Genomic DNA, 27372 nt, shown 5'->3' on the forward strand with positions numbered 1-27372 from the left:
TATAAAAATAGACACTTGGGGAGATTTTAAATTTACATGTATGTGGTGTGCAAGTGTATACTTTTTCTTAATCACTTCCTCTCATTTATCTCTTTCCCCAGTTGGCTTCCTTTTCCTGGAACTCGGGACTTATTCCAGGTGGCCACAATGACGGATTCCCACAGCAGGACCACGTGAGAAGAGATTTTAAACACAAGAGAAATCACCAAGGCTAAGTTTTGAGACTTATTACAAACATTAGAGGCTGTCTTTCTGGGCTGTTTGAAAAATCCATTACGTTCCTGGGGGCTCTTTCTCGTGGAAGAGACCCATGTCCTCCTAAGACCTTCCAGGCAGCAGAGACCGTGACTCCCTAAGCTCCGAAAGGCTCCGAGGAAAGCCTGCAGCAGTTTCAGGAGGAGAGAGTGTCCTCATCAAGTAGTAGTGTCCTCACTGGCACCAGGTTCCAACAGAGAATCACCTAGAAGCTTGATCCCTGCAAGCTGATGCGCAAGGACGGACAGGCCCACATCTTCGTCTCCTTTCACTGAGTCTACAGGAGTCTCAACCACAGCAGGTTCTGTTTGGCTCCAGACTGGGAGGTGTTGTGAACCCCTAAGATGTATAAATGGCATGTGTGTTTTTCTGGGGAAAGTCTCTGGGACTTCAGATTCTGAAATGGTTTTGTGACTTACCCCTGGGAACTCTGCAAGGGACAGGCTACTTTCCTTTCTTAGTCAATCCCTTCTCTAAGATAATGCAGGATCAAACTATTAGAAGGCCTAATAAAATGGGGTTGTCATCACAAGCAAAACTAGCCCTACAACCTGCTTTTCTGTGTTGTTGTTTTAAGTTCCATGTAAAAATAAATACTTCTCAACCAAAGTTCACTGTAGCAAATATGTCCATAAAAAAAACCCCACAGGACACATAGGGATTTTTTTAGTTGCCTTGTTTTCAAAGTCATGATGCAAAAGAAAAGCAAATCTTCCTATTTCAAGCCACAAATTGCAGGAAACAAGAGGTGCCCCAATCTCTGAAGTGGTACTGATCTTTTCAATGAGAATACCAGGCATCAAATATTTAGATTTTAGAATATTTTAATGTCCATTTCTTTAGTGGATGCATTTTGAAATTATTAAAATTAACAATTTACCAAGAATAAAGCAAAGGAAAGGTGGAAAATGCAAACAGTTGGTCCTTGCTAATTTAATTTCAGATTCCAGGCATGATGTGATTTTCTGAAACCACCAACCAAAAAAATGTTTACCTCAAAAATTTAGAAATGCAAACGCAGACTGATCTTTGGAAACTACAGATTATTACAGACCGTGTAATGGGAGCACGTGGCCCTTGGGCTCTCAATGTCATGTGCAAATGTGCAGGTGTCTCCACAAGCGAAGTCAGTGTTAATGGAGTCGTGTGCAGGTGTTGCATAATCTGTGCGACTCTTCAAGCTACTTAAGGGTTTAATTACTGATGCTCTACATTTGTTTGCATTGGATAAAATCATGTGCTTGTTTATACATATATATATATAATTTGATCTGACCTGGGGCCAAGAAGAAAATAGCAATTGCAACTCAAAGCAACTATTTACACACATTCATTTCTGAAGTATTGCTTCCTGCCCTAAGTTCAGAAGAGGTATTGCTACTCTGAAGAATGCATCCATCGTGCCGGTAGTGCTTGAACCTGCTGCTTAGAAACCCATCTGTCTTCAGCAACTATCTGTTCAATGCCAACTGGGTGAGACACACAGCAGTTCTGTTGCAGAGATTCTGTGGCTCCGTGATGAGGTATGCTTCAGAGCAGGGAACTGGGAACGGCTAGAGAGCACATCTGAACTGGCTATTTAGGAAGGCTCAGGGCGTTTTTAGACAATTTTGAACTCTGGGTGAGCTGTCCATCAAAGGCTCCGGTTTGCACAATGCTGAACCAGATCACCATGTGGTCTGACTCTCTCCCGGGGGTTTGCAGCCTCTCGGATTCCCAGGGCCAGGAATCATAAACACCTTTGTAGGTGGGGAAGGGGAAAAAAGAGTTCGCTAGGAAGGAAGTGTGTGCAGAGATGAACTTTGCAGAGCACGTTTTGGGCGCAACAACAGAGACACTGGTAACAAGTAGGCAACCGCCCAGCCCCTTAGGTGCCGCCACAGCTCCAGAGCCTGAAGCGAGCAGGCAGAGGAACAGAGCCACACTCAAACACACGCCTGAATACTGGTGGAAGAAACCCGGACACGCCCACACTCTTACAGACAAGGAGAGCATTAGGTAGTGTTTTTTTTTTTAAATAAAAATAAAAATAAAAATTCTGCAATATTTTATAAGAATACATTCTTTAGAAGCAAGAGGTATTGTCACAACCATCCTTTCTCCGGCATTGGAAGAACAACAAAGTGACAGTGAAACCTGAAGGAGAGTCGTGGTCACTGAGAATGCTCAGTTCCCCAGGACGGCGTGGTCCTGGCTATGGCTGAACAGCCGGGTGGCGATCCCCTGGGGAGATGGCTGATCAGAATCAATATGTCATGATGCTGGAAATGGCAGATTCTGTACAAATTTGGGGAGGAGGGGTGATAACTTAACGCAGATGTGAGGTTACACACAGATTTACCGGTGAAAAGCACATGCACGGGGCATGTCGGTGAAGACCTTAAACAGAGAAGGAGCTAGTTCTCCAATTACCCCAGGAGCCGTGGGCCAGGGTCACCTTAAAAATAACTAGGACTATGGCAACGCAACTCTAGCCTGAGTTCAGTTCTACGTCAAGTTCAGACTCCATGTGGCAAAATGTAATTACAAGGAGGATGGGCAGCACAGGGCACAGAAGTGTTTTCTCCTCTGTCCTGGATTAACACCCCATGTGCATCCAGACGAGTCTGCCCCAACATACAGTGCAAGACCTCCATCTGGAGAGGGCTGGCCTTCACTCACAGGCCCGGTCCTGCCACCAACAGGCCCAGCACAGGCTGCCAGTGGGAAGGATAGAGAAACTTCTTGAATGTGTGAAGGCCAAGACAGTGCCGGCACTGCCTGGCGCCCCTGCGCTCTGCCCAGACCCCCTGCTTCATACCCCGCCGGTTCCTGTCCGCCCCGCGCCACGCGCCACGCAGGGCAGAAGCAGCGGCACTCGCTGTGAAAAGCGGTGACGGAGAGCTTCTCGGACCCGAGCGCGGGCCATGCCCACCGGGGCCGGCTCAGCCCCCTTGCAGGGCAGGTGGCCAAAGAGGCTAAAGCACCAGCAGACAACTGCTCACCCTCCGCTGTGTGCCTTCAGCAGAGGGACCCGGCATCCCCTCCCTGAAAACACATTTCCTGACAAATAAATAAATAAATAAATGCAACCCTCAGGCATTTATTTTCATTTCCCTCTCAGACGAGTCAGCCTCAAGGACAAACCCCTTCACTCCCGGCTGGAAGACCCCTCGGCACGAGGGCAGAATGAAAACAGCTTTTAAATTGCTGAGGCCTGGCTTCCCAAGCTTAGTTACGGGTTAGCGTTTGGAATCCTGGCCTGCGTGTGGAGGTATGGGGCGCGGGGCACTCACAGCCCACAAGGGCCAGGTACTCTGGAAGGCGCAGGGAGGGAGGGGCGCCAGGCCGTCGGCTGACCGCTGTTCTCAGCCCGCACCACCCCCCTTGACCTCCCCTCGGTGAGTTACTGGCACTTGAGCTCAGATTCATAAATGCAAGTGTGTGTGCGTGTATGTATTTACATAGAAGGGTCAGGTCACTGGAAAACACTATTAAGTATATAGGAAAAAACAAACCTCAAAAACCTGGCATCGGCAAAGAAAAGTGTCTCGTGAGAAAAAGCAGTAAAAATGATATCTTAACCACAGCTTTTGTCTTAAAAGTCCAGCAGTACCCAGTGCCATGACCTCTGCCCTGTGGTCTCTGTCCCTCGACTCTGAAGACACAGCCAGCCCCTGAAGGCACTTGTTCTCCACGCTGCTGAGCGGTTACACCAAGGGGAGAGGGTTCCAGGGAGAGGGTTCCGGGGAGAAAAGGAGAGAAATGGATGAAAACGAACCCTGAATAACTGTGATCTACACAGAAGTTAGGGCTGCAATGACCACGTGACGCCACTCCTGGGGATGGGAACTGTGGCGCTCGGAGCGCACCACAGCCAAGTACAAATGTTATTGTGTTTCAGGAACAGAGCACCGTGGGCAGCGTTCGGGCGCTGCGTCACACACTCTTTGAGACGTTGAGCTTGGTGAGTTCATTGGCTTCTTCCATCCCCGTATCTTCACAGTCACTTTTTTCTATGGCTTTGCCAAATCGACACCTTTCTTCAGCTTTGACAGGCTCTTTCCAGGGTCTCTTAGAAGACAGGTGAGGGTCCTTGGCCTGTGTGTTATTCTCAGAACCCAGAGATGGCTTGTCCAAGTTCTGTACAGAAGGCACCAGGTTGGCAATCTCGTCCGTGGGAGACCGCCCGATGCTGCCATCCACCTGGACTCGGATGTCTGGGGAGATGGACAGCTGGTGCTGAGGCACGACCCCGTTGTCTGTGCACTTTGGGTAAAGGTAGGTCTTCATCTGACCTTTGCCCTTGACATTCACCGTGCCCCTGTAGTCAAAGTCGTAGCCCATCTTGCTGAGGACACGGTAGCTTTCTTCACTCACCTGGATGCGGCACTCCACTCCCGTGGTGTCCATCCTGCTGGCGATGTTGACGGTGTCTCCCCAGATGTCGTACAGCAGCTTGGTCGTGCCGATGACCCCTGCTGTCAGGGGTCCATGGTTGAAGCCGACTCGGAGCTTAAAGTTGAACCACAGCATGTTGTTGTTGAAGTCATCCACCACACGCATCATCTCCTTGGCAAACTCAAACAGAATCTGCAGGTGTTCCTGCGGGTGGCCGCCATCCTGGCACTGCGTGGCATTCAGCCCCGATGCGGCCATGTACGTGGCCCCAATGGTCTTAATCTTCTCGATGCTGCTGTAGTCTGGCTTGCTCAGGAGTTCGTCAAAGTCCCCGATCAGCTCGTTGAGGACCCGGTAGCATTCCTTGCCTCCCTCGTAGTTCTCCTCATAGAACTCGCTGAAGTTGACAATGCTGGCAAAGATGACTCCCCCGTTGTCGTGGTTCTTGGAGTAGGTCTGGGAAACCTTCAGCTGCTCAGCCACATGGTAGGGGATGATGTTCCTCAGCAGCCAGTCTGCTTGGTCCCTCATGCTCTGGATCTTGGTGCGGTGAAGGTCCGCCTCCACATCCCCGTGGTAGTGAAGGCGGTAGCTGACTTCGAATTCTCGATTCAGGAACCAGACCAACAAGAGCAGGAGAAAGAAGGCGAGAATCACTTCCTGGCCAATCAGACTGACCGGTCTCCTGCTGTCTTGCAGCAATGAACTACTGCACGGGTGTCTCTCGGAACTGGAGAGGAAAGAGAAGAGAAAGAGATCTCTTCTTACATGCATCTCTTAAAGAAAAGGCTACTCTCTGTACTTCCAGGTTCTGAAATAGCCCCGCTAGCCGGCATCCTGCATAAAATGTTCTTGAGCTCAAGCCTCCAACAACTGCAGCTGCAGAAGCCATTTCTGCTTAGTTGGCTAGCTAAAGACACGGAGAGATAACGACTGACTTTTGTAACTGATTTCTTTAATAAGTGTTTTGTCATTGCTTTGCTTTTCAGAAGTTCTTTGGTTTTAAAAAATCTTTTCTTTTTTCCCAACTTTCAATTTTGAAAAATGTCAACCTTGTAGAAATGTTAAGAGACTAGCAAAACAAACCTTCACACATCCTTCTCCTGGATTCAACAGTTGTTAACGTTTTGCCACTTTCCTTTTTCTCTCTGTCAACATGCACACGCACTCACACACTTGTTGCTGAACATTCTGAAAGTTGTAGACACTGACATTTCAGTCCTGAATGGTTCACTGTGTATCTCCTGCAAATAAGGACATCTCCCTACATAACCACACCATTATCAGACACAAGAAATTTAACATTCTCTGATATATTCACTTTTTAGATTTCTAATCCAACTTTCGCTTTGAAAGACTTGTAATTTTACAAAGAAATTTTCTAAGTTCTCTACTCTCTGCCTGTATAAACGTTTGGCAAAATACCATCCCCTACTCTGAGTTAGTTCTGTTTCGCCAGTCACTTAAGATAATTTAACATTTAAAAATAAGTATAAAATGTATACTTTTAAGAGTTATACATTGTAAGAATCTCAAACAATATAAACAATGAAAAATATGTGTCCTTCCTCCAAGGTAACCAACACTGTCATTTTAAAAAAAATATTTTATTGATTTTTTACAGAAAGGAAGGGAGAGGGATAGAGAGCCAGAAACATCAATGAGAGAGAAACATCGACCAGTTGCCTCCTGCACACCCCCTACCGGGGATGTGCCTGCAACCAATGTACATGTCTTTGACCGGAATCGAACCTGGGACCTTTCAGTCCGCAGACCGATGCTCTATCCACTGAGCCAAACCGGTTTCGGCAACACTGTCATTTTCTTGAGGTTGTACACTATTTAATGCATGGATGCACAGCAAGCATGTCAAACTCGCGGCCCACAGGCTGCATGCAGCCCACAACAAATATTTTTGCGGCCCAGCCAATATAACGGTATGTAAGAAATGTTTTAATAAAAATTTTGTAACTTAATTTTTACAATATCCTGTTATACATAATCTATATATATAAAAGCCTAATATGCAAATTTTCCCCGTGGGAGTTTGACCGGGAGACCAATCGCTTGCTATGACGTGCGCTAATCACCAGGGGGCGGCACGGAACGAAGGAAGGCCCTGGTTGGCAGCCAGCAGCCAGGGAAGGGAGGCCCCAACTGGCAGCCGGAAGGAAGGTCCTGGCCATTAGCCGAAGGTCCTGATTGGCCCTGGTCGCTGGCCAGGCCTAGGGACCCTACCCATGCACTAATTTCATGCACCGGGCCTCTAGTTATTAATAATGAACTACAATGTTTGCTAATGACTGATTACTATAATCGTGTTGCATTCATTTCCCTTACACGCCTTACATGCAGGCACACCATTTCTCTCCACTAATACTAGCAGCAATTATTTTAGCAGCCGGCCACGTCATTAGTCCTGGACTGACTTGTTTGGTGTGCGCAACAGGAAATATTTCACTTTCGGAGAACAAGAAAAATAGGTTTATTTGCGTTACGCTTATTAATTTGTGCAGTTATTCAGTGTCTGGTAAGTTAATGTTCAAGAAAAAAATACGAATTTTTATTAAAATGTTCTATTTCAGCCCTTTGTATTCAGCATGTCTCTATCAAAATAAATCTACGTTTCTATGAAAATTGAAGCTTTTGCTTTTTTGTGGCCCACATAAACATAAACCTTGCTTATTTGGCCCGTGTTAGCCTTTGAGTTTGACATGCTTGATGTACAGTCACACCCAGGCCCCCTCCTGCAGGTGTTAGGTTGCGTCCTTCTTTTACTACCGGGAACAATGTCCCAGTGATATTCCTGCTCTGTGTCACTGGGCATCAGAATGAGTGTGTCTGTGGGATGAACTCCTGGAAATGGAATTGCTGTCATTTAAAATACTGTGCACTGACAATTCCAAAATACTGTGCACTGAAATCTCCAACTTGGCCTTTTAATTTCTACTCCTGCCAATAACCACGCCTGCTGTCAGGGGCTGTTCTCTGGTTCCCCAGTGTGAAGGGCAATACCTATTCTGAATCTCAAGCACTGAACAAAATAACTATTTTAGATGACTAAAACAGATCTGTCTAGCCCCTCAAACCTCCGGTTGGCTTTAGAGTAGGGAGAGGAGAAGTAAACCTTCTCTCTGTGAGGGAGCCCATCTCATCGGCTTCTTTCTATTTCTCCACAGTGGAGACACAAAGGAACAGCCTCTTTAAGAACAGACATCACCAAGGCTTAATGTCATCTTAACAGCACGGCCGGGCCTGTGAACCCCTGTGGTAGGAATGGGTGAGGTGTCTAGGTTTCCTCAATCGTTCTACTGGTTTTGTTGCTTTTCTTGCTGTGCTGTGTGGCCTAACTCTGGTGAAGGCACAGGCCAGCTCCCTTTGGATGGAGAAGGGGTACAGTGAAGCGTGGACCAGGATGGCAGGGAAAGAGGAACAGAATACAATGTTTGCTTTTCCCTTCGCTTAAATGTTAAGCCTCAAAAGGAAGAGTCCTAATACACAGATTTACAGTTAGGACCCAAGGGCTGCCCTGTGACAGAAGAGATCTGTGAGAATTACTTCCGATCTATAACCCCTATTTCCTATTCTATTACAGAAGGAACCAAGGTGATGACTCTATTCCTAAATTCAAATAGCAAAGGCCATTTCAAAAGGAGAAATTCTATGTGACTAAATGCAAGGATCAATTTATGACTTAATGGTTGGACATTAGATCATAAATGAAATTTAGAGTAAAATATACTATAATTCATAATCATGGAGAAGGAAGATTAAAAACATAGAGAAAAATAGAAAACAAAGGTCACTCATGGTTCTAACCAGGTAGACACAGGATTTGTTAACATTTTGGTGTACTTCAGTGCCATTTAAAATCTATGCCTCAGATGCAGGGGTGGGGGGTCACCAGGATGGGACACAAGGGGGGTTTCTGGAGGCCTGGAAATGTTTTTTTCCCGTTGGTCTGAGTGGTATTGGTAATTGTGAAAATTCATTGAGCTGTATTCTTATGATCTGGGTAATTTTATTTGTATATATTACACGTCAATAAAAATTAACTTTAAAAAGCTGCTAAGTGTTTTGCTTTTAAGTACTATAGCTGTCATCATATATAGAAACACATTTGCATTCTGCCTTTGTTCCATAGTTACTTTAATTCTCATTTCAAGATCTAAACGTCCACAGATATTTAATTTTTGAATTACAGAAAGAGAAAAGTATCATCATTCATCACTCATTACTAGATCATAACTATTACATCTTACACTTTTCATATACAATGAATTACCTAGCTGTAGCTACAGGACATATGTAATTTCACATCATAAGTGAAAACCATACACGTTTCCCACATTGCTCCATTTTTAACAGTTATAAAATTTGAGTATGTATGTCATAATTAATTTATTTTTTATTGACAACTGAGGTTGATGAATTTTCAATATTATCAATCATTGAGATTGATATTTTTGGGCATGTAGCCTTTACCATACGCTGAATTATCTCCTCAGCAGATAAACAAAAACAGGATTATTTACGTAAAGGGTATGAGCATTTTTACAGATTGTCAAAGTACTTTCTAAAACAACTGTACCATCCTGAGGAGTGATGAAGCATGGCAGATAGAGCATGGCTTCGTCATGAGAGGCCAGGGTTTACACACTGCCAGTGACCAGCTGTGTGACCACAGGCAGGTTCTTAACTTCTCTGATCTGCAGCTTCCTCGTCTGGAAAATGGGGACAAGGTCACCTAATGTGTAAAGTTATTAAACAACCTTATATTTTATAAGTGCCTGGTAGCTACACAAAATTAAATACCACCAGAATTTATGAATGTGCCACACCCTTGCCTGCGCTGGGTATTTATGTCTTAACTTTTAAAGATACAATTTAAAAGCCCAAAAAGAATTCTGTAGGTATTTACATGTGCAATGACTTCAGCAGTAATATATTTACCACCTACATTTCCTCTTGTGAATATTTTGGTGTTTTTTTTTCCCCCCTGTCTTTTATTTATGCAGGTCTTAATTAGCTCTTTTTTAAAACAGTCTCCCCCCGGCCCCGCAAAAAATAAAAATAAAAACAACAGTTCCACAAAAGTTTTTCTCAATCTGTTTTGATCCCCTCTAATCAATTTGTCTGTACGTCCTTTTTTCTTTTTTTTTTTTACATGTGGTTTCCATTATTATTTGTAAGATTGGAAAGTTATCTCTTAGAGGCTTGAAAGCTATTTAATTTTATTTTTCTAGATTTTTATATAGTTTTATATAATTTTTATTTTAGACTCTTCAATTTATTTAGAATTTAGTTTGCTGTTTATAGTAAAGCAAGGGTTTATTATTTCAAATTTCTAGTCAGTTATTTCAAAATATTTTACAGAATAAAATAAGTAATTTTCTTTAATTGGTGAGATCTCTTAAAGTCTTATATACAACTAAACCAAATTTAACATATGGTTTAAAAAATTTTTTTAGCTTAGCGAGAGAGGAAGGGAGACAAAGGGAGGGACGGGGGGAGAGGAACATCAATTTGTTGTTCCACTTATTTATGCATTCATTGGTTGATTCTTGTATGTGTACTTACTAGGGATGGAACCCAAAACCCTGGTGTATTGGGATGATGCTCTAAACAACTGACTTACCAGGCCAGGGCTAACATATGTCTTAACTATCATTTAACTTTCCCAATAAAATATAACTATGATCTGATATTTCAACAAGTAGATATTTTTCTTTATTCTTTTAAGAGTGTATATATTGTTCTTCTTATTTAAGATACAATGGATTTAGAAAGTTTAGGAATAAGCAGTAATGATATAGTTACTCTCATTGATTCATATTTAAGCACAATGTTAAAAGCTTACCTGAAATTCTGTACTGCATCATGGTGGGAAATTACTATGGAACTGAAATTAAAATAAATAAAAATATTATTATAAAAGGCATTGTATAAAGCAATCTGAGAAGACTTTAAATGAACAATTTTTCTTTTTTATGTGGATATCAAGTTAGACAGTTAATTTTTTATTATAATTTGATAATGTATGTTGAGTAAGAATAACACAAGGTAAAGGCAATGGTATAGGTATAAAGCCTTTACATCAGCTATGGAGAATAGGCAAATCACCAAACAAAATAAAACAGGAAAATTCTCAAAGGCATATCTATATACATAAAAAGCTAATATGCCAAGTGTCCATCCAGGGAATGACATCACATAGCAATGCCCGGCTTCCTCTCCTGAGGGACGACTAGCCTCCTTGCAGTTTCTTCAGCCCAGGAACACGACCTGCTTTATAGCCAGGGGGAAAGTTTTCACACTTTAACCAAATGTCTGTGAAGTGTTTTCCCATGCCTCATCTCATTTTATCCTCACAGAAGTCCTGGAATAGGTAGATAGGAGACTCGGTGGAATCTTATTTTCTTTTCATTAGCCGGAAAGCGGAGATTTAGAAAGTTTAGAAACTTGACCCGACTGAAAAGAAGTAAGAAATGGTGGACCTTGAAAATGACTTCAGGTTTTCTCACTGTGCAAAATATAGTCAAACACTGCTGTAGTTAAATATTTTACCCTTTGTTCTCCCTGCATGATCTACAATAATAATCTGCTTCGTGTTGATATTTACTGCTGTGTTCCTGACAATTACCTGAAAGAGAAGTTGGGGTGCTTCACTGGGCTGGAAAATGTTTAGCTAAATCAGAAAGCAGGTCTAATTAAGCAAGTTTATTCTATATCTATAAAAGGCTAAGTGGACACACACACGCGCGATACATATAAAGCTCTCGCTGGCGCCAATCGCATGCATGTGTTTCCATCTGTCATTGTCGACTGTGAATTTGGTTGACGCTTCTATTATAGAGAAAGGGCGAATAGCGATATTAAAATATTTCTTCTAATTAATTTCCTTTCAATGTGCACGAATTCATGCACTGGGCCACTAGTATTTTATAATTAGGATTTAATCATGGTGTCTATAGAATAGAAACTTCAGTCATGTTCAAAAAGCAATGTCTACTGACAAAGGTTCAATTTTGAAAGGCACTGCTAGAGGTGTTGGCAGATTACATCTTAGGGAGAAGCCAGACTTTGCTATTGCACTGAAACCCTTCATACTTAAAGAACTCTCTTGGTTAGGGAAGGTACACAATGCAGCTCTTAATCTCTCCACATTCTTAGCAACGTCTTTTGGAGTTGTGTTACACCCAGAACCCACCCAGTCCTGAAATCAACGGCAAACTTCCCCATCCAGGGGGCCTGGCTCACTGCAAAGGAGGACATGGCACAGCATCTGGGAGCAGCAGTCCTGGGCAGCAAGGGCCAGGTGAGGGCTCAAGAGTGGCTTTTATAATTACGTGAGGTGTTAAATGACTTTGCAGAAAAGGAAAGAAAAGCAAGAGCTACATCACATGTGAACTATAAGACTTCATGTCCTTGTCTCACACTGTCCAGGCATGACTGTGACATCACTGTAGCCACGTGTCTGTGTCCCCGAAACGCTGGCCACAGTTCTCAGAGTCCCCTCCCCTTTCTAGGAGACGAGTTTACATTTTTGTTTACCACCCCATATATTTCCTACCCTGGAAAAACTTAGTGAAGATGGTTAACTGGGCTCAGAGGATCTTGTGTGTGTGGAGAAGTACTGGGTCAAGGGGAGATTCAACTGCCAGCCATTCCCAAGATCTGTTATTTGAATTCTGGGCAAAGAGGTGATGAGGGCTCCCCATTACAATGGCTCTCTGGGCCCAAGTGGAAAAGCCGCACACCAGTGACTGAATGACTGTAAATAACTGATGAGGTGGTTTGTGATGGATCTAAAAGGATAAAAGGCAGTTTGCTGAATTTCAGGCTCTTGAGAAAGAGCTTCGTAATGACCATAATGCCAGATGGCCGCAACTTCAGAAAAGAAAATGTAGGCTTTGTTCTGCTGAAAGTAATTTAACTACTCATTACAGTTTCCTTTCAAACACTAAATGACAGTTCTACTCTATATTCCCCTGTTAATCTTAATTTGCACAGAACTTGAATATCCTTCATGTTGTTATTAAAGTAAATTGAGGAAGGATACTTACTCTGTCCATTACTAACCACTGCTTTGGTTAATAAGATACACTATGCCAAAGATACACTATGGCAATTTCATTAGATATCGCGACAAACTGGATAACCTACCTTTTTTTTCCCTGCTAATCCTCACCTGAGGATATTTTTTCCATTGATTTTTAGAGAAAGTGAGAGGGAGGAAGAGAGACACAGAGAGAGAAACATTGATGTGAGAGAGACACATCAATTGGTTGCCTCCTACGTGCACCCCGACCCAGGCCGGGGATTGAGCCTGCCACCGAGGTACATGCCCTTGACTGGAATTGAACATGCGACCCTTCAGTCCATGGGCCAATGCTCTAACCACTGAGAAAACTGGCTAGGGTTGGATAACCTACTTTTGAATTTACTAAAGCAATGGTTCTCAGCAATAATACCATTTCTAGGGGGCATTTTGGAAATGTTGGGGGTCCCTCTGGTTATCATAGTAATCATGAATATTAGATATCCTACGAAGTACAATGAATAAATGTTTCATGTAACTCTGAAATATACTGCTAGTGTAAACCCAGTGTAATTGTAAGTAAGTGGTTCTTCAATACATGCTGAGAGTAAACTGTTTTTATAAGTAGTTACACAAAAAGTCCAAATTTAGACGTATGTAAAAAAAAAAAATTTAGACGTATGTTACAGAAAAGGAAGCTTATTGGGTTCAAGACCTTATCATGCAATTTTTGAATAAATTCCTCACTTGTATGCATCCTGCTATCCAAAGTATCATTGTATTTTCAACTACATCTTAATTTGAAAATGATTAAAAACCACAAAACCAGTTGCAAATATGCAACGGGCAATTTTAAACTCATTGTAACAAACTAAGAACCAAACATTATTCAATTATTAGAACATGTGAAAAGGATTCCATTAATACTAGTATACGACATTTTAAATATAGCACATACGTATATTGCCATCCAATGATTTTTTGTTGTTGTTAATCCTCACCGAGGATATTTTTTTCCATTGATTTTTAGAGAGTGGAAGAGAGGGAGTGGGGTGGGGGGGAGAGAGGAACATCAATGTGCGAGAGACACATCCATTGGTAAGCCTCCCCCATGTCCCCTGGGGCTGAGGCTCTAACCACTGAGAACACCAGCCAGAACCCATCCTATTTTTATTTTTGTAGTTCAGCACTAAGAACTGATCCTGTCCCCAGGGATCTCTCACACAGCTCCTGTTTGTTTGTTTTTCCCAGCCTGCCCACTCTATCCTCAGCACTTACCAGTGATATGGTTTTGAAGGCCATTTGAGTACCAGGGACTCAATATATTCTTTGACATGTGGAGGGATATCAAAATAAGAACATATTTACAGTGGTTCGTGATGACTCTAATGCTTCATGTGATAGCATGGGGAGCTGTTTTGACACAATATTTATGAATAATGCTCAGGTCACTTGCACAGTCATACCTCTTCATTTCCTCTCCTTCAGCAGTCTGAAATCTGTCTTGGTACATTAACCCTACTTCAAATTAGGTTAGAACCCGCTTCCTCTTTTCATTTTTGTGTCCACCTGTACCTTTATTCCTTCATTTTCTTGATTGTCTTGTATGAAACAGCACCTGGTCCGACCTTCCTAAATTCAAACTTCTTCATTATAAATAAGTTCAAACAGGTGACTACTGCCTTCTCTCTCCCGGGGTAGTCAGCCAGGAGTGTCTAAATGCAAACACATTATGTTATTAAATTTATTTTCTTTCTCTTTCTTTTGCACACTACTCTTTGGGCATTTCACCACTTGCTGACATTATGTGTGTTGAAAGCTCTCTCCCGCTGTGACAGTGACTATCTGTTAGAGCTGACAGTGCTCGTGCCGATGTGAAACTGAGGTGAGAGAGACGTCAATGATGCTGGTAAAGGTGGCCCTGCCATCGAGAGTGCCAGACACGAGCCACGGTGGCCTACGTACCTGTCCGGGCACAGGGAGACGTACAGCAGGAACAGGGGCCCAGCCCCGACGACAGTGGCTAGGGAGGACCGCATCCAGGAGCTGAACTGGCAGAAGTTACAGTAGTGCACGACGGCGACGAGGATGGCTGAGTCCATGAACACGGTGAACTGCAACGAGGGGCGGGCACTCCGTTAGGAACCCATCACCTCCCCCACTCAGGGTCCACCTGCCACCTGAGCACCACAAGGTCACTTGATTTGCGCATTTATCTGTGTCTTTGTGTCAGATAAAAATATTGCAGTTATCATAAAATATCCAGCAGTTTCGGGGACAGATCATGAATCATTAGGTTCATTACAGAAAGCTTCAGGGTACAAGTTCATGGAGGCCCTAAAGTTCTTCCCCACCCCGGCTGGTGTGGCTCAGTGATTGAGCGCCAACCTATGAACCAGGAGGTCACAGTTCGATTCTCGGTCAGGGCACTTGCCTAGGTGATGGGCTCGATCCCCAGTAGGGGGCGGTACAGGAGGCAGCCGGTCAATGATTCTCTCTCATCATTGATGTTTCTATCTCCCTCTCCCCTCTCCATTTCTCTCTGAAATCAATAAAAATATATATTTTTAAATGTTTGCATGAAAAAAAAATTATCTAGATGGTTGGAAATTACACTTTGGAGAAAAGGGAAAGTAGGCCACACCCTCTGAGAATTACCGTGTAATCAGTTACCTTCAAAAAGCCTTTCCTTCAGGTACCTGCTGCCTATCAGCGGAAAGGTAATTTGGTGTTCAAGTATCAAATGCAGTCAGCCCACCTGTAGTTCATGTTACAGTCACTTTTCACCCAAAATATCACCTTCCACCACAGCATTAATTCATTCTCGATGGGGTTTAATTCAGAATCTCTTGCCCTGATCACCAGCAGCAGATCAGATACCGTATTTTCTGGCATATAAGAAGACTGGGCGTATAAGATTTTCCTGGGTTAAAAAGTCATCTTATACGCCAGAAAATATGGTAGTCCAATATATCTAATCCATTATATCTAATCCCATCAATATAGTCCAATATACCGTATTTTCTGGCGTATAAAATGACTTTTTAACCCAGGAAAATCTTATATGCCCAGTTGTCTTATACGCCGGAAAGTACGGTAAGTCAATTACCTGCGCCAGTCCTGCCGACCAGCACGTGACCACACGATCTTGTGTTGCTTACAATGTTTCTTTATGTTGTAAAAACATGTAAAAAAAATAACAGATTTGGACCTTGGCAGACAGGACACGTATCTACTGGGCACTCCCCCCAGGGCGGGGCAGCATCTTCTCCAGCATTCATGATGTGGCCAATGCCAGGCTTGAGCATCTGGATAGGCTTCATGATAACCTCCCTGCCTGCTCCTCGGTCACAGGCAAGTCTTTTCAAAAGACAAGCTCACAGAATAACAGAGTTTGTACTTCTTTAAGGGCCTATATTAAATTGATGTCCCAAGTCATCAGGCTTATTTTTTTTTTAAGTGATGAAGGAGTCCAGAGAGCACAGAAATAAAATCGCCAAGTCTTTACTTACATGTATGTTTATCTCAAATTCGGAAGTGATGTGTGAATAGACTGCGAGAGCGGGAAGTGACACCAGGATGGCCCCAATGAAATGGCGCGGGAGCCAGCCGGCTATCCACTCCAGCAGGCGCTTGGTACAAGCCATCACATCCTCAAGGAAAAACACCATCCTGTAACGGGGAGGAGAGAAAGGAGGCAGGGGTGTCTGTGGGTGGGTAGGCCTGCCAGAAGAAGAGGAGACGGAGGATCTACAGCCGGCCCCGCTGCCCTCTCTCACCCACGCTGGTGCCGCTGGCGTGAACCACAGGCAGAGCCCCCAACCCCTCACCGTGGTAGATGGCAAGTACACTGGCCTTGCTCGGCTCAGCGTACCTGATTCACTTGATGCATTCAGGTAAGATGTGCTTACAAAGAGCCAAGCGAGCCTCTGTGGGTCTAACAGAGCAGGTACGAACTGGGCACACAGACATTAACAGATCCTGTGAAAGTGCCCACCATACTGTCATCTGCTTCTAGCGCAGGAGGTCTGGAGAGGGTGGTCCAATGATTGAGGGATACTACTGACATCTAGAGAGGCATTCTGCAACGTGCAGGGAAGCTCTGCCCTGCACCCCACACGACTGCCACACGCCCCCGGACTCATGTGGAGATGAAAAGCCTGCTGACAGTGACCTCAGCCTGACAGCCTAGCTGCATTTCGTTTACAAACAGAAAGTGGCTTCTGCGAGTTGTTACCATACACTTTTCCGGGAATACTCTACAGTGTAAACCAAGCAAGATTACCCTTTGTTTTGTCTGGGACATCACCAAGATCGTTCAACGTTTCAGAAATCCAGGCTGCAACTCAGCCCATGGTGCTTGTGCCACCAAACCTGCACGCCCCGACGGTCCACGTTTGGAGCTGCCACATTGGCAGCGATTGTGCACAGGAGGGCAGGCAGCTGACAACTCTGTTATAACTCCAGATGGTGGTCCCCTAGCGTATTTGAGGTGAAGCACTACGTATTTCATTTCAAATGGCTTTTTTGTTGTTTCTCCTTCCTATTGGAGTGACAGCATTTCACAGATTCTTTTAGAAGTTGTGTGTACAGGTGGGCTATATTTCAGGAGAATGATGTGAACATCATAAAATATTTTTTCATAAAGAAGGGAGCTGAGTATGTGGGGCTGAGAACTGTGGTCCTGCAGGTCAGAATGGCCTTGGAGGGATCCTAGAGTCAGGAGCGCCTGAACTCCAGCAGTGGGAGATGGAAGAGAGGGCAGCGGGGGTCTGCCTCAGGAGGGAGACCCATGCACACAATCCCTCTCTGAAGTCAGCCCCTAGGGAAGGTGAAGGGGGGCCAGGCCCACTGTCCTCGCTTCTGAAGGGGCCAGGAGTCCAGGTGGGCACAAAGACCCATCAGGACTTTTCACATGCACCCAGGCACCTGCACCTTCAGGCCTTAACACCTATAGCACTATGTTCGGCCTTCATGAGGAACCCCCAAATTTCGGCTATCTCCCACACAGAGCCAGGCCCCATCTGACCCCCTTTTAAAAAATATTATTTTTTTTTATTGATTTCAGAGAGGAAGGGAGAGGGAGAGAGAGTAGAAACATCAATGATGAGAAAGAATCATTGATTGGCTACCTCCTGCATGCCCCCTACTGGGGATCGAGCCCACAACCTGGGCATGTGCCCTTGACCAGAATTGAACCCGGGACCCTTCAGTCCAACAGGCCAACGCTTTATCCACTGAGCCAAACCACCTAGGGCCCATCTGACCCTTTTAAGTCCTGGACTATTCTGGCCTCCTGATACTTAAAAGGTTAGTGGAATCCTTGGAGTATTTCCAAGGATAACCACAAATATGCTCAAAGACAGAATACACAAGCTCTACAAGGAGACCGAGGGAGCTGAGCCCCAGCCGGGAGAAGGCAGCCTGGGAAGCCCTCCACAAAGGTCTCAGGGCTGCAGAATTCCAAGGAGAAGACCCCTGTTCGCTTGCCTGTCAAAGGCATAGCACAAACGGCTAGAAGGACAAGATCCTGAGCTGAGACTGGGAAGCCTTCCAGATGAGGTGCCAGGCCCGGGTCAGCCGCTGAAGCAGCCACAGAACTGGCCTCCCTGGGGTACCTACATATTCCTCAGCGTAGGTTCTTGTTAGCTTTGGACCCTAAATATAAGTGTGTCCTCAGCAGGGGAGAGGCTATCCTTCAGGGTCTGAACCTCTCCCAGGCTTTGACGGTCCAGGTAAAGTGAACTTTTAAAGCCACACCAGAGGTCTTTCAGGAGCACAGTGGCTGCCACATCCACCTGGCCCAGCACCTCAGCATCAGGGCACAGCCAGGCCTGGCGTCTGTCTGACTGCAGCCCTCTGCAGTCTCTACATGGGGGTTAGCCCAGATTCTGTAGAATTGGGTCCAAGGAACAGGGTATAAAGGGTTTTTTTAAAAAAATGTGTGGAGGCAATGCTAGCCTCAGACTGATCAAGAGCCTTATCTAGTTGTAGGTCCATGCCAGAAGGAAACCTGGAGCTGGGGTAGGGAGGGGAGTGGAGTAACTGCAAATGGGTACTGTGTTTTCTTTGGGGTGATAGAAGAGCTGTAAAATTATATGGTGATGACTGATATAAGTGAATTCATTACATGTGAGTTATGTAAGAAAACTAAGTTTAGCCTGGCTAGTGTGGCTCAGTGGTTGAGCACCGACCTATGAACCAGGAGGTCACGATTCGATTCCTGGTCAGGGCACATGCCCCGGTTGAGGGCTCGATCCCCAGTAGGGGGTGTACAGGAGGCAGCCAATCAATGATTCTCTCTCATCATTGATGTTTCGATCTCTCTCTCCCTCTCTCTTCCTCTCTGAAATCAATAAAAATATTTTTTTAAAAACTAAAAATCTAAGTTTAAAAAGGAAAAAACCAAACTAGGGGCCTGAGGATGACTTAGTTTGGGTTCCCCAGAAGCAGAGCTGATTTATGTCCCAGGCAGCTCAGTGAGGGGTGCAGAGCCAGGACCAGAGGGGCAGGCCCACAGGGAGGGCTGTGTAATCGAGGTGTCACTTATAGGTAACACAGCTCCACTCAGCTGGAGGGAATTTGGGGAGACAGCACGGATACACCTGAGTTACCCCAACCAGGGCCAGGAGATGAGTGTGTGGCCTCTAGCAGTCCTCAGCAAATGGCCCCTCCCAGGGACTTCAGAGGGGAGCAGGATGACAGTGAGTGTGGAAGGGAGGGGGCACTCACTCAGGGCCAGATCTGAAGCTATTGCTTCCTGTCCTGGGATGCTGGGGAAGAGGAGCAGAAACTTATGGTCAGGGCCCTTCTCCCTGTTTCTGTTTTACCCCCAGCTTGGGGGGCAATTACCAGTGGGAGTCTACTAGGCTGACAGGCTGCTCTGTTGGGAGTGACAGGGCTGAACAGAGGAGGTGGTTGTGGTGCAAGGACCCAGTGTCATAGTACCCAGGAGGCAAATGGCACAGGCAGTCTGGGTACTTGTGAACAGAATGTCCCATGCATTCATATCTAGTCAGAAATGTACACGGCAGCTGTGGGCTTCCTCAATGTTAAGCTGAACCCTGACATCAAGATGGGCAGGTCCTGAGGGCCCAGCTTCCTGAGGGGCCACTGTTGTCTATTCAGACCCTCTGTCCATTTTTTAAAGGGTTATCTTTTTATTATTGAGTTTACATTCTAGATATTAGACCCTGGTCATAGATAAGATCTGCAAATGTTCTCTCCCATTCCGCAGGTTCTCTCTGACTTTTTTGATGGTGTTCTTTCAAATTTTGATGAAGTCCAACTATTTTTTCTTTGGTTGCTTGTGCTTTTTGTGTTAAGTCTAAGAAACCATTGCTTGATCCAAGCTCACAGAGACTTACACCTATGATGTCTCCTAAGGGTTTTATAGTTTTGCTCTTATATCTAGGAGAGGCGTCTGCTCATCTGCGGGCAGCCTCCTATCATTTGCACCCCATACACTTCCTTTTTCTTTCCTTTCTTATGTCCTATCTTCCCACTTTTTTTTTTTTAATCTTTGATTTGGAAAATACAGGACTAGCTGGCGGCATCAGGGCTGCAGAGGACACTGACTCTCTGGTAAAGAGAGTGCCCACCTGTGCCCAGGGCCAGGGTCTTCAAGGGAGAAACCTGTGAAGTAGGGCTGGGGGAGGGAAGGAAGGAGGACCCTTCACCTGAAATGAGCTTGCAGAGACAGCCCGCTTCAGACCGCTGGTCAGCTGTGCCGCAGACTGTTCAGTCATAAACTGTGGAGCCAGCAGAGGGAGCCAGAGGCTAAAAGCTGGAGAACCGCCCTGCAGGTGAGCCTTTACCTGACGGAGACCATGAGGGACAGCACCTCCAGGAGCAGGGCCACCCCGAAGACCACCAGGGTGACTGGTTGGGGAGGCGTGGTGGTAGCCCCGTACTTCAGGAAGCAGGTGATGGAGAGAATCAGAAACACTGTTGTTGACAGAAACACATCCAGGAGGGAGCTGAAGGTGGCACTGGCAAAAGTCTTCACGGGAGAATTCTTCATAACCTGTTTGGAGTAAGAGAAAGGTGGAGGTACATGAATAGATGCTGTGACAGATGGTCATGGAGTATAGTTTAGGTGGAAAAACCCAAACATTTGCCTGCCCCCAACCAGTTACAGGGAGATAAGTGCTTTAAGTGGGCCATCTCCCTACTATTTCTCTGCTTAACAACGAGGAAACTAAGGCACAGAGAAGTTCAGGAACTTGCCCAAGGTCACACAGCAACTGATTACACACCAGTAAGTTCTCACAGGCACATTACATACTGACCCTGAAAAGTGAGTTACTGACTGGTAAAGTCACTGATTCTGTGTCTGTAAAGTCAGCAGCACAAAAGCCATGTGCTGGGAGCTTCCACTGAATGTCTGGGCCCCAGGTTCAGGGAGGGTAAAAGCTGGCTTCATGGCAGAAGTAACAGGTGGGGACTGAAGCAGCAGCAGATGAAAATACAGGCATGTCAAGTGACAGTAAGAGATGCTCATGCCTTCGCGCAGGGCCTGGCTCTGTGCGGGGTGCTGGGATAGAAGCGCAAGAAGGCCCGAGGGGAGCACACAGCCTAATGGTGGATGCACCAGCTGCAGGGGAAAGGGACTGGGAAATGACAAGCCTTGGTTGTTAGACTCAAGAGCGCAGAAGGATTTGGAGTTTTCTCCCTTGTGTAGATAAATTCATATAAAGATGCAATTTAGAGCTTACAGATTGTGGGAAATCAATATTAGCCTTCCTTTTCCTGTCACTCAGGAAAACAAGAAAGATTTCCAAAGCACAAAACTAATTGGGAACTGTCCAGTAACAACAACACATTTCTTTAGTAAAATTATAAGGAACATGCACCTCTTCTTGATAGCTGGTCCTGTAGGCTTGCTCTAGCTCCTGATCCAGGAAGTTCAAGCTGAACTGATTAATGGGTGGCTTAAAAAAATAATCTTTCATCAGGCTAGAAGAGATGAAAAATGCAATTGATTAACATGAAGCACAGTCATATTTATTTTATCAGCAGGTTGCAATTCATTACCAAAACATCACTCATTAAGCATATCACAAAAGCTGTATCTAAAAGTCACCAAATGACTTTTTTAGACATGGCTCGGCCACCCCTTTTAGAATGTATCTCTGGAAAGCGATTCTAAACATAATCACATTTTATGTTTCCCCCACTAAAGAATGACCATTCACCGTAATTATAGCACACATCCGCAGAACCCTGCTTTTGAAAACATCTTCCTGATATCCAGGATGAGAGGAAGGCAGCTTTTTTGTTCTAGGAAACCATCTTCTGAAGGACCAGCAAATCCCTGTACGGAGAGCACTTAGGTAAATCTGAAGGCTTCCAATGAAAACATAATTCGGAGCCGCCTGTCCTGTCATTCAGAGTACCGACAGTAATCACCACCATCAAAGAAAGCTAACAGATTGTTATCACAAAATTGTGATTACAGTTAGTGTAATTTTGATGCCACTGTCACAAATGCAGATTGGTTGTGAAACCTGAAAAATGATAACACTCAATGACTTTGATAGCAGAGAAATGAAACCTGTTTTACGTGACTCATTCTTTTATAGATTGCCAGCAAATAGTTAATATCCTTTTTCTATTGCAGAAAATTGCTATACTTGTTTTTTAAAATGTTAACATGGTTTCAGAAGGCAAATACAGCTATGGGTGTAGTCTCTCTCCCTTATATAATAACTACTAGAATTAAATCAGATGGAATAGGTGAAGTGCCTAGCATGTGCCTGTCACACAGCAGAGTTCACTGTACATATGCCTCCTCCTTTCTTTGCAACTGAGTGGACTCCCTTTTTTGCCTTTAAAAATTTTATTGGATTGGCGTGACATTGGTCAACATGAACATATAGGTTTCAGGTGTGGGTTTCTATGTTACAAGATCTGTATATTGCACCGTGTGCCCACCACCCAAAGTCCAATCTTCTCCTGTCATCTTATATTAGGACCCCCCAATCCCCGCCCAACCCTTCCCCCTGGCAATCACCACAATGCTGTTTGTGTTTATGAGTTCGTTTTGTATCCCACATATGAGTGAAATCATATAGTTCTTAGCTTTTCCTGATTGACTTATTTCACTTGGCATAATGTTCTCAAGGTCCATCCATGTTGTTGCAAATGGCGCTATTTCATCCTTTCTTATGGCTGAGTAGTACCCCGTTACATATATGTACCACATCTTCTTTACTCAGTCCTCTATCATAGGGTACTTTGGTTGTTTCCATGTCTTGGACACTATGAATAATGTTGCAATGAACACAGGGGTGCATATATCTTTGCAAAATACATGATTTTGAGTTTTTCAGGTATATACCCAGAAGAGGGATTGCTGGGTCATATGGTAGCTCTAGTCTTAATCTTTTGAGGAACTGCCAGACTACTTTCCATAGTGATTGTACCAGTCTACATTCCCACCAGCAGTGAATGATGGTTTCCTTTTTTCCACAACCTCTCCAACACTTGTTATTGTTTGTCCTATTGATAATGGCCAATCTAACAGGGGCAAGGTGGTATCTCATTGTAGTTTTGATTTGCATTTTCCTAATTGCCAGTGAGGTCGAACATCTTTTCATATATCTACTGGTTGTTCATACATTTTCTTGGGAGAGGCATATTTTTAGGTCCTCTACTCACTTTTTGATTAGGTTGTTTTTGTTTGGTGTTGAGTTTTATGAATTCTTTATATATTTTGGAAATTGAACCTTTGTCGGAGCTATGTTTTGCAAATATCATTTCCCATTTAGTTGGCTGCCTCTTTGTTTTGTTGTCAGTTTCTTTTGCTGTGCAGGAACTTTTTAATTTGATATGGTCCCATTCATTTATTTTTGCCTTTACTTCCCTTGCTTTGGGGTCAAGTTCATAAAACGTTCTCTAAGACCCAGGTCCATAAGTTTGGTATCTATATTTTCTTCTATGTAACTTATTGTTTTGGGTCTGGGTCTTGGATCCATTTTAAATTAATTTTTGTACATGGGGACAAACTGTAATCCAGTTTCATTCGTTTGCACGTGGCTTTCCAGTTTTCACAGCACCATTTATGGAAGAGACTATCTTTATTCCATGTGTGTTCCTAACTCCTTTGTCGAAAATTATCTATCCATATACATGTGGTTTTATAGCAGGGCTTTCTATTCTATTGACCTGTGTGTCGGTTTCTCTGCCAGTACCACGCTGTTTTGATTATTGTAGCTCTGTAGTATAATTTGAAGTCAGGTAGTGTGATGCCACCAGCTTTGTTCTTTTTCCTCAGGATTGCTCTGGCTATTTGGGGTCTTTGCTGGTTCCATACAAATCTGATGATTTCTCGTTCTATTTCTTTAAAAAAAAATGACATTGGGATTTTGATGGGGATTGCATTAAATCAGTATATTGATTTGGGAAATATGGCCATTTTAACTATGTTGATTCTTCCAATCCATGAACACAAAATATTTTTCCATTTTGTGGTGTCTTTTTCTGTCTCTTTTAATAATGCTTTGTAGCCGAAACCGGTTTGGCTCAGTGGATAGAGCGTCGGCCTGCTGCGGACTCAAGGGTCCCAGGTTCGATTCCGGTCAAGGGCATGTACCTTGGTTGCGGGCACATCCCCAGTAGGGGGTGTGCAAGAGGCAGCTGATCGATGTTTCTCTCTCATCGATGTTTCTAACTCTCTATCCCTCTCTCTTCCTCTCTGTAAAAAATCAATAAAATATATTTAAAAAAAATAATGCTTTGTAATTTTCAGCATATAGGTCTTTCACATTTTTTGTTAAGTTTATTCCCAGGTATTTTATTCTTTTGGTTGCAATTGCAAAAGGAATTGGTGGGTTTTTTTCCCCATTCATTTTTAGAGAGAGTGGAAGAGAGAGGGAAAAACAGAAACTTTGATGTGAGAGAAACACATTGATTGGTAGCCTCCTGCATGAGCACAGACCAGGGCCCAGGTCAGGGAGAGCCTGCAACCAAGGTATGTGCTCTTGACCAGAATCAAATCCAGTACCCTTTGGTTTGCAGGCCAACACTCTATCCACTGAGCCAAACTGGCTAAGGCTTTCTTTTTGTTGTTTTTGTTGTTAATCCTCACTCGAGTATATTTTCCCATTGATTTTTAGGGAGAGTGAAAGGGAAAGGGAAAGACTGAGAGAAACATCAATGTGAGAAAAACATGTGGTTTTTCCATTTCTTTTTTTGAAGTTTTGTTGTTAGTATACAGGAAGTCAATGGATTTTTGCACATCAAATTTGTGTCCTGAAACTTGGCTGTATTTGTTTATTGTTTCTAATAGTTTTTTTGTGGAATATTTAGAGTTTTCTATATACAGAATCATGTCGTCTGCAAAAAGTGGCAGTTTTTCCCCCTATTTGGATGCCTTTTATTTCTTTCTCTTGCCGTATTGCTCTGGCTAGGACTTCTAGCACTATGTTGAATTAGAGTGGTGAGAGTGGGCATCCTTGTCTTGTTTTTGTATTTTATTATTATTTTTTATTATTTTTATTTTTTTTTATTAAGGTATTATATGTGTACATATCTTACCATTGCCCCCCCCACCCCACTCCCATATATGCCCTCACCCCCCAGAGTTTTGCATCCATTGGTTATGCTTATATGCATGCATACAAGTCCTTTGATTGATCTCTTATCTCCCCCACCACTCCCTAACCTTCCCCCTGTAATTTGACAGTCTGTTTGATGCTTTACTGTCTCTGTATCTATCTTTTTGTTCAAGTTTATAATGTTCTTTATTATCCATAAATGAGTGAGATCATGTGGTATTTTTCTTTCATTGACTGACTTATTTCACTTAACATAATGTCCTTGTCTTGTTTTTGATTTTAGAGGAAAAACTTTCAGTTTTTCATCCTTGAGTATGATATTAGCTGAGGGTTTATCATATATGGCCTTTATTATTTTGAGGTATTTTCCCATTTTATTGAGTGTTTTAATCATAAATGGATATTGTATCTTATCAAATGCTTTTAGGCATCTATTGATAAGATCATGTGATTTTTATCCTTTCTTTTGTTAATGTGGTGTATTACATTGATTTGCATATCTTGAATCATCCTTGTGCCCCTGGAATGAACCCCACTTGATCATGATGTATTTTTTTTTTATGTACTGTTATCTTAGATTTGCTAGTATTTTGTTTAGGATTTTTGCATCTCTGTTCATCAGAGATACTGGTCTGTAATTTTCTTTTTGTGTGTGTTATCTTTGCCAGATTTTGATATCAGGGTTATACTGGCCTCATAAATACGTTAGGAAGTATTGCCTCTTCTTCAATTTTTTGGAAGAGTTTGAAAAGGATAGGTTTTAAATCTTTGAACATTTGGTAGAATTCAATAGTGAAGCCATCTGTTCCTGGACTTTTGTTTTTTGGGAGGTTTTTGATGGTTGTTTCAATTTCCTCACTGCTGATGGGTCTATTTATATTTTCCAATTCTTTTCAAGTGCAAAGGTATGTTCACCAAAAAAAAGACCACATGCGAGGCTATAAACCAAGAATCAATAAATGTAAAGTACTGAAATCACTGAAAGTATGTCTTTGACCATGATGACATTAAGTTAGGCATTGGTAACTAACATATCTAAATGCCATTCTTCACTAAAAGGAGTGAGGGCTCTTTTGAGAAACATCTGATTCCTGAGTGGGGGCAGGGAAGATACAAAACAAGCCTGGAATATATCCCGCCGTGCTAGACCAGCGATTTTCAACCTTCCTCATCATTCACACTGGACGGCTATTGTGTTGGTGTTGTCATTTTTTTTTTTTTTTTTTGAAAACCTAAGGGAAAAGAGGTCAGCGCCCCTGACGCAATAGTCAGGTATAGCACACCAGTTGAAAATTGCCGTGGTAGACAGAATGTAAGAAATTGCTCAAAATAAGTGACGGAGTCATGCCAAAAGGGGGGTTCCCACAGGGCCAGATTTGGTACAATCAGAGCATCAAACTAGAATAAGGACAGTGGTGAACTATATCCTGTTAAGTAGAACAGAGCTCCATGAGTTCGGATTGATAATATATGGGTAGACAAAGGAATAAGTGGGAGGGGCTCTTCTTTACAGTGGAATGCTAGACCCCAAATGATACCTGTGTAGTTGGTGCTGGAGCAGGAAAATCACTATTCTAAACCATCACAGTAAAGACTGTTATAGGCAAGAACCATCCACGGAGATTAAACCTAGGGGAGTTTGACGAGGAATGTGATACTTACCTGATAATAAAGTGTCTTCCCACAGACAGCTTATTAGTCACAACAAGAAAATCATAACTATAATCGGAAAAGTCTAAAACACACTTGTCTGGTTGATCAAAATTACTATGCAGATGAAGGACAGATGGACACTGGGAGCCTTTAGATATGACACCTGAGAAGGACACACCCCTTCTGTAATATCTGCCCAGCCTGAATGTAATCATGAGGAAATGTCACACAAATTCAACTTTTGGAATATTTTATGAAAGAACCAGGCCTGCACTTTAAAAAAAAAGCCAACATCATAAACGACACTAAATGGCTGAGGAACTGCCTGAGATTTAAAAAGACTCAAGAGGCATGCCACTGCATAATGAAACCTGTGACCCAGGACGGAATCCTGTGCTAAAGAAAAAGGAAGTGCTACCCACTGACAAAACTGGAGCTCTGGCTGGGTGGCTCAGTTAGTTGGAGTGAGTCCGGTATACCAAA

The 27372-nt window shown here is 43.5% G+C and overlaps 1 protein-coding gene across 3 annotated transcripts in view; it reads right to left on the minus strand.

Moving 5' to 3' along the window:
- Window positions 1-1035: 1035 nt before the first annotated feature.
- ADCY9 (adenylate cyclase 9) overlaps window positions 1036-27372 on the minus strand; it is a 137676-nt gene continuing 111339 nt past the window's right edge. For all 3 annotated transcript variants that reach the window (XM_079786752.1, XM_079786753.1, XM_079786754.1), the window contains exons 6-11: window positions 21532-21634; window positions 20494-20702; window positions 16189-16348; window positions 14642-14790; window positions 10496-10537; window positions 1036-5365 (exon numbers count right to left, since the gene is read on the minus strand). In XM_079786752.1, the coding sequence (XP_079642878.1) occupies window positions 4174-5365; window positions 10496-10537; window positions 14642-14790; window positions 16189-16348; window positions 20494-20702; window positions 21532-21634 (1855 nt within the window). In that variant the 3' untranslated portion in view covers window positions 1036-4173. The remainder of the gene's footprint in view (window positions 5366-10495; window positions 10538-14641; window positions 14791-16188; window positions 16349-20493; window positions 20703-21531; window positions 21635-27372) is intronic.

The sequence above is a fragment of the Cnephaeus nilssonii genome (genome assembly GCF_951640355.1).
Source record: "Cnephaeus nilssonii genome assembly, chromosome: 2".
NCBI lineage: Eukaryota > Metazoa > Chordata > Mammalia > Chiroptera > Vespertilionidae > Cnephaeus > Cnephaeus nilssonii.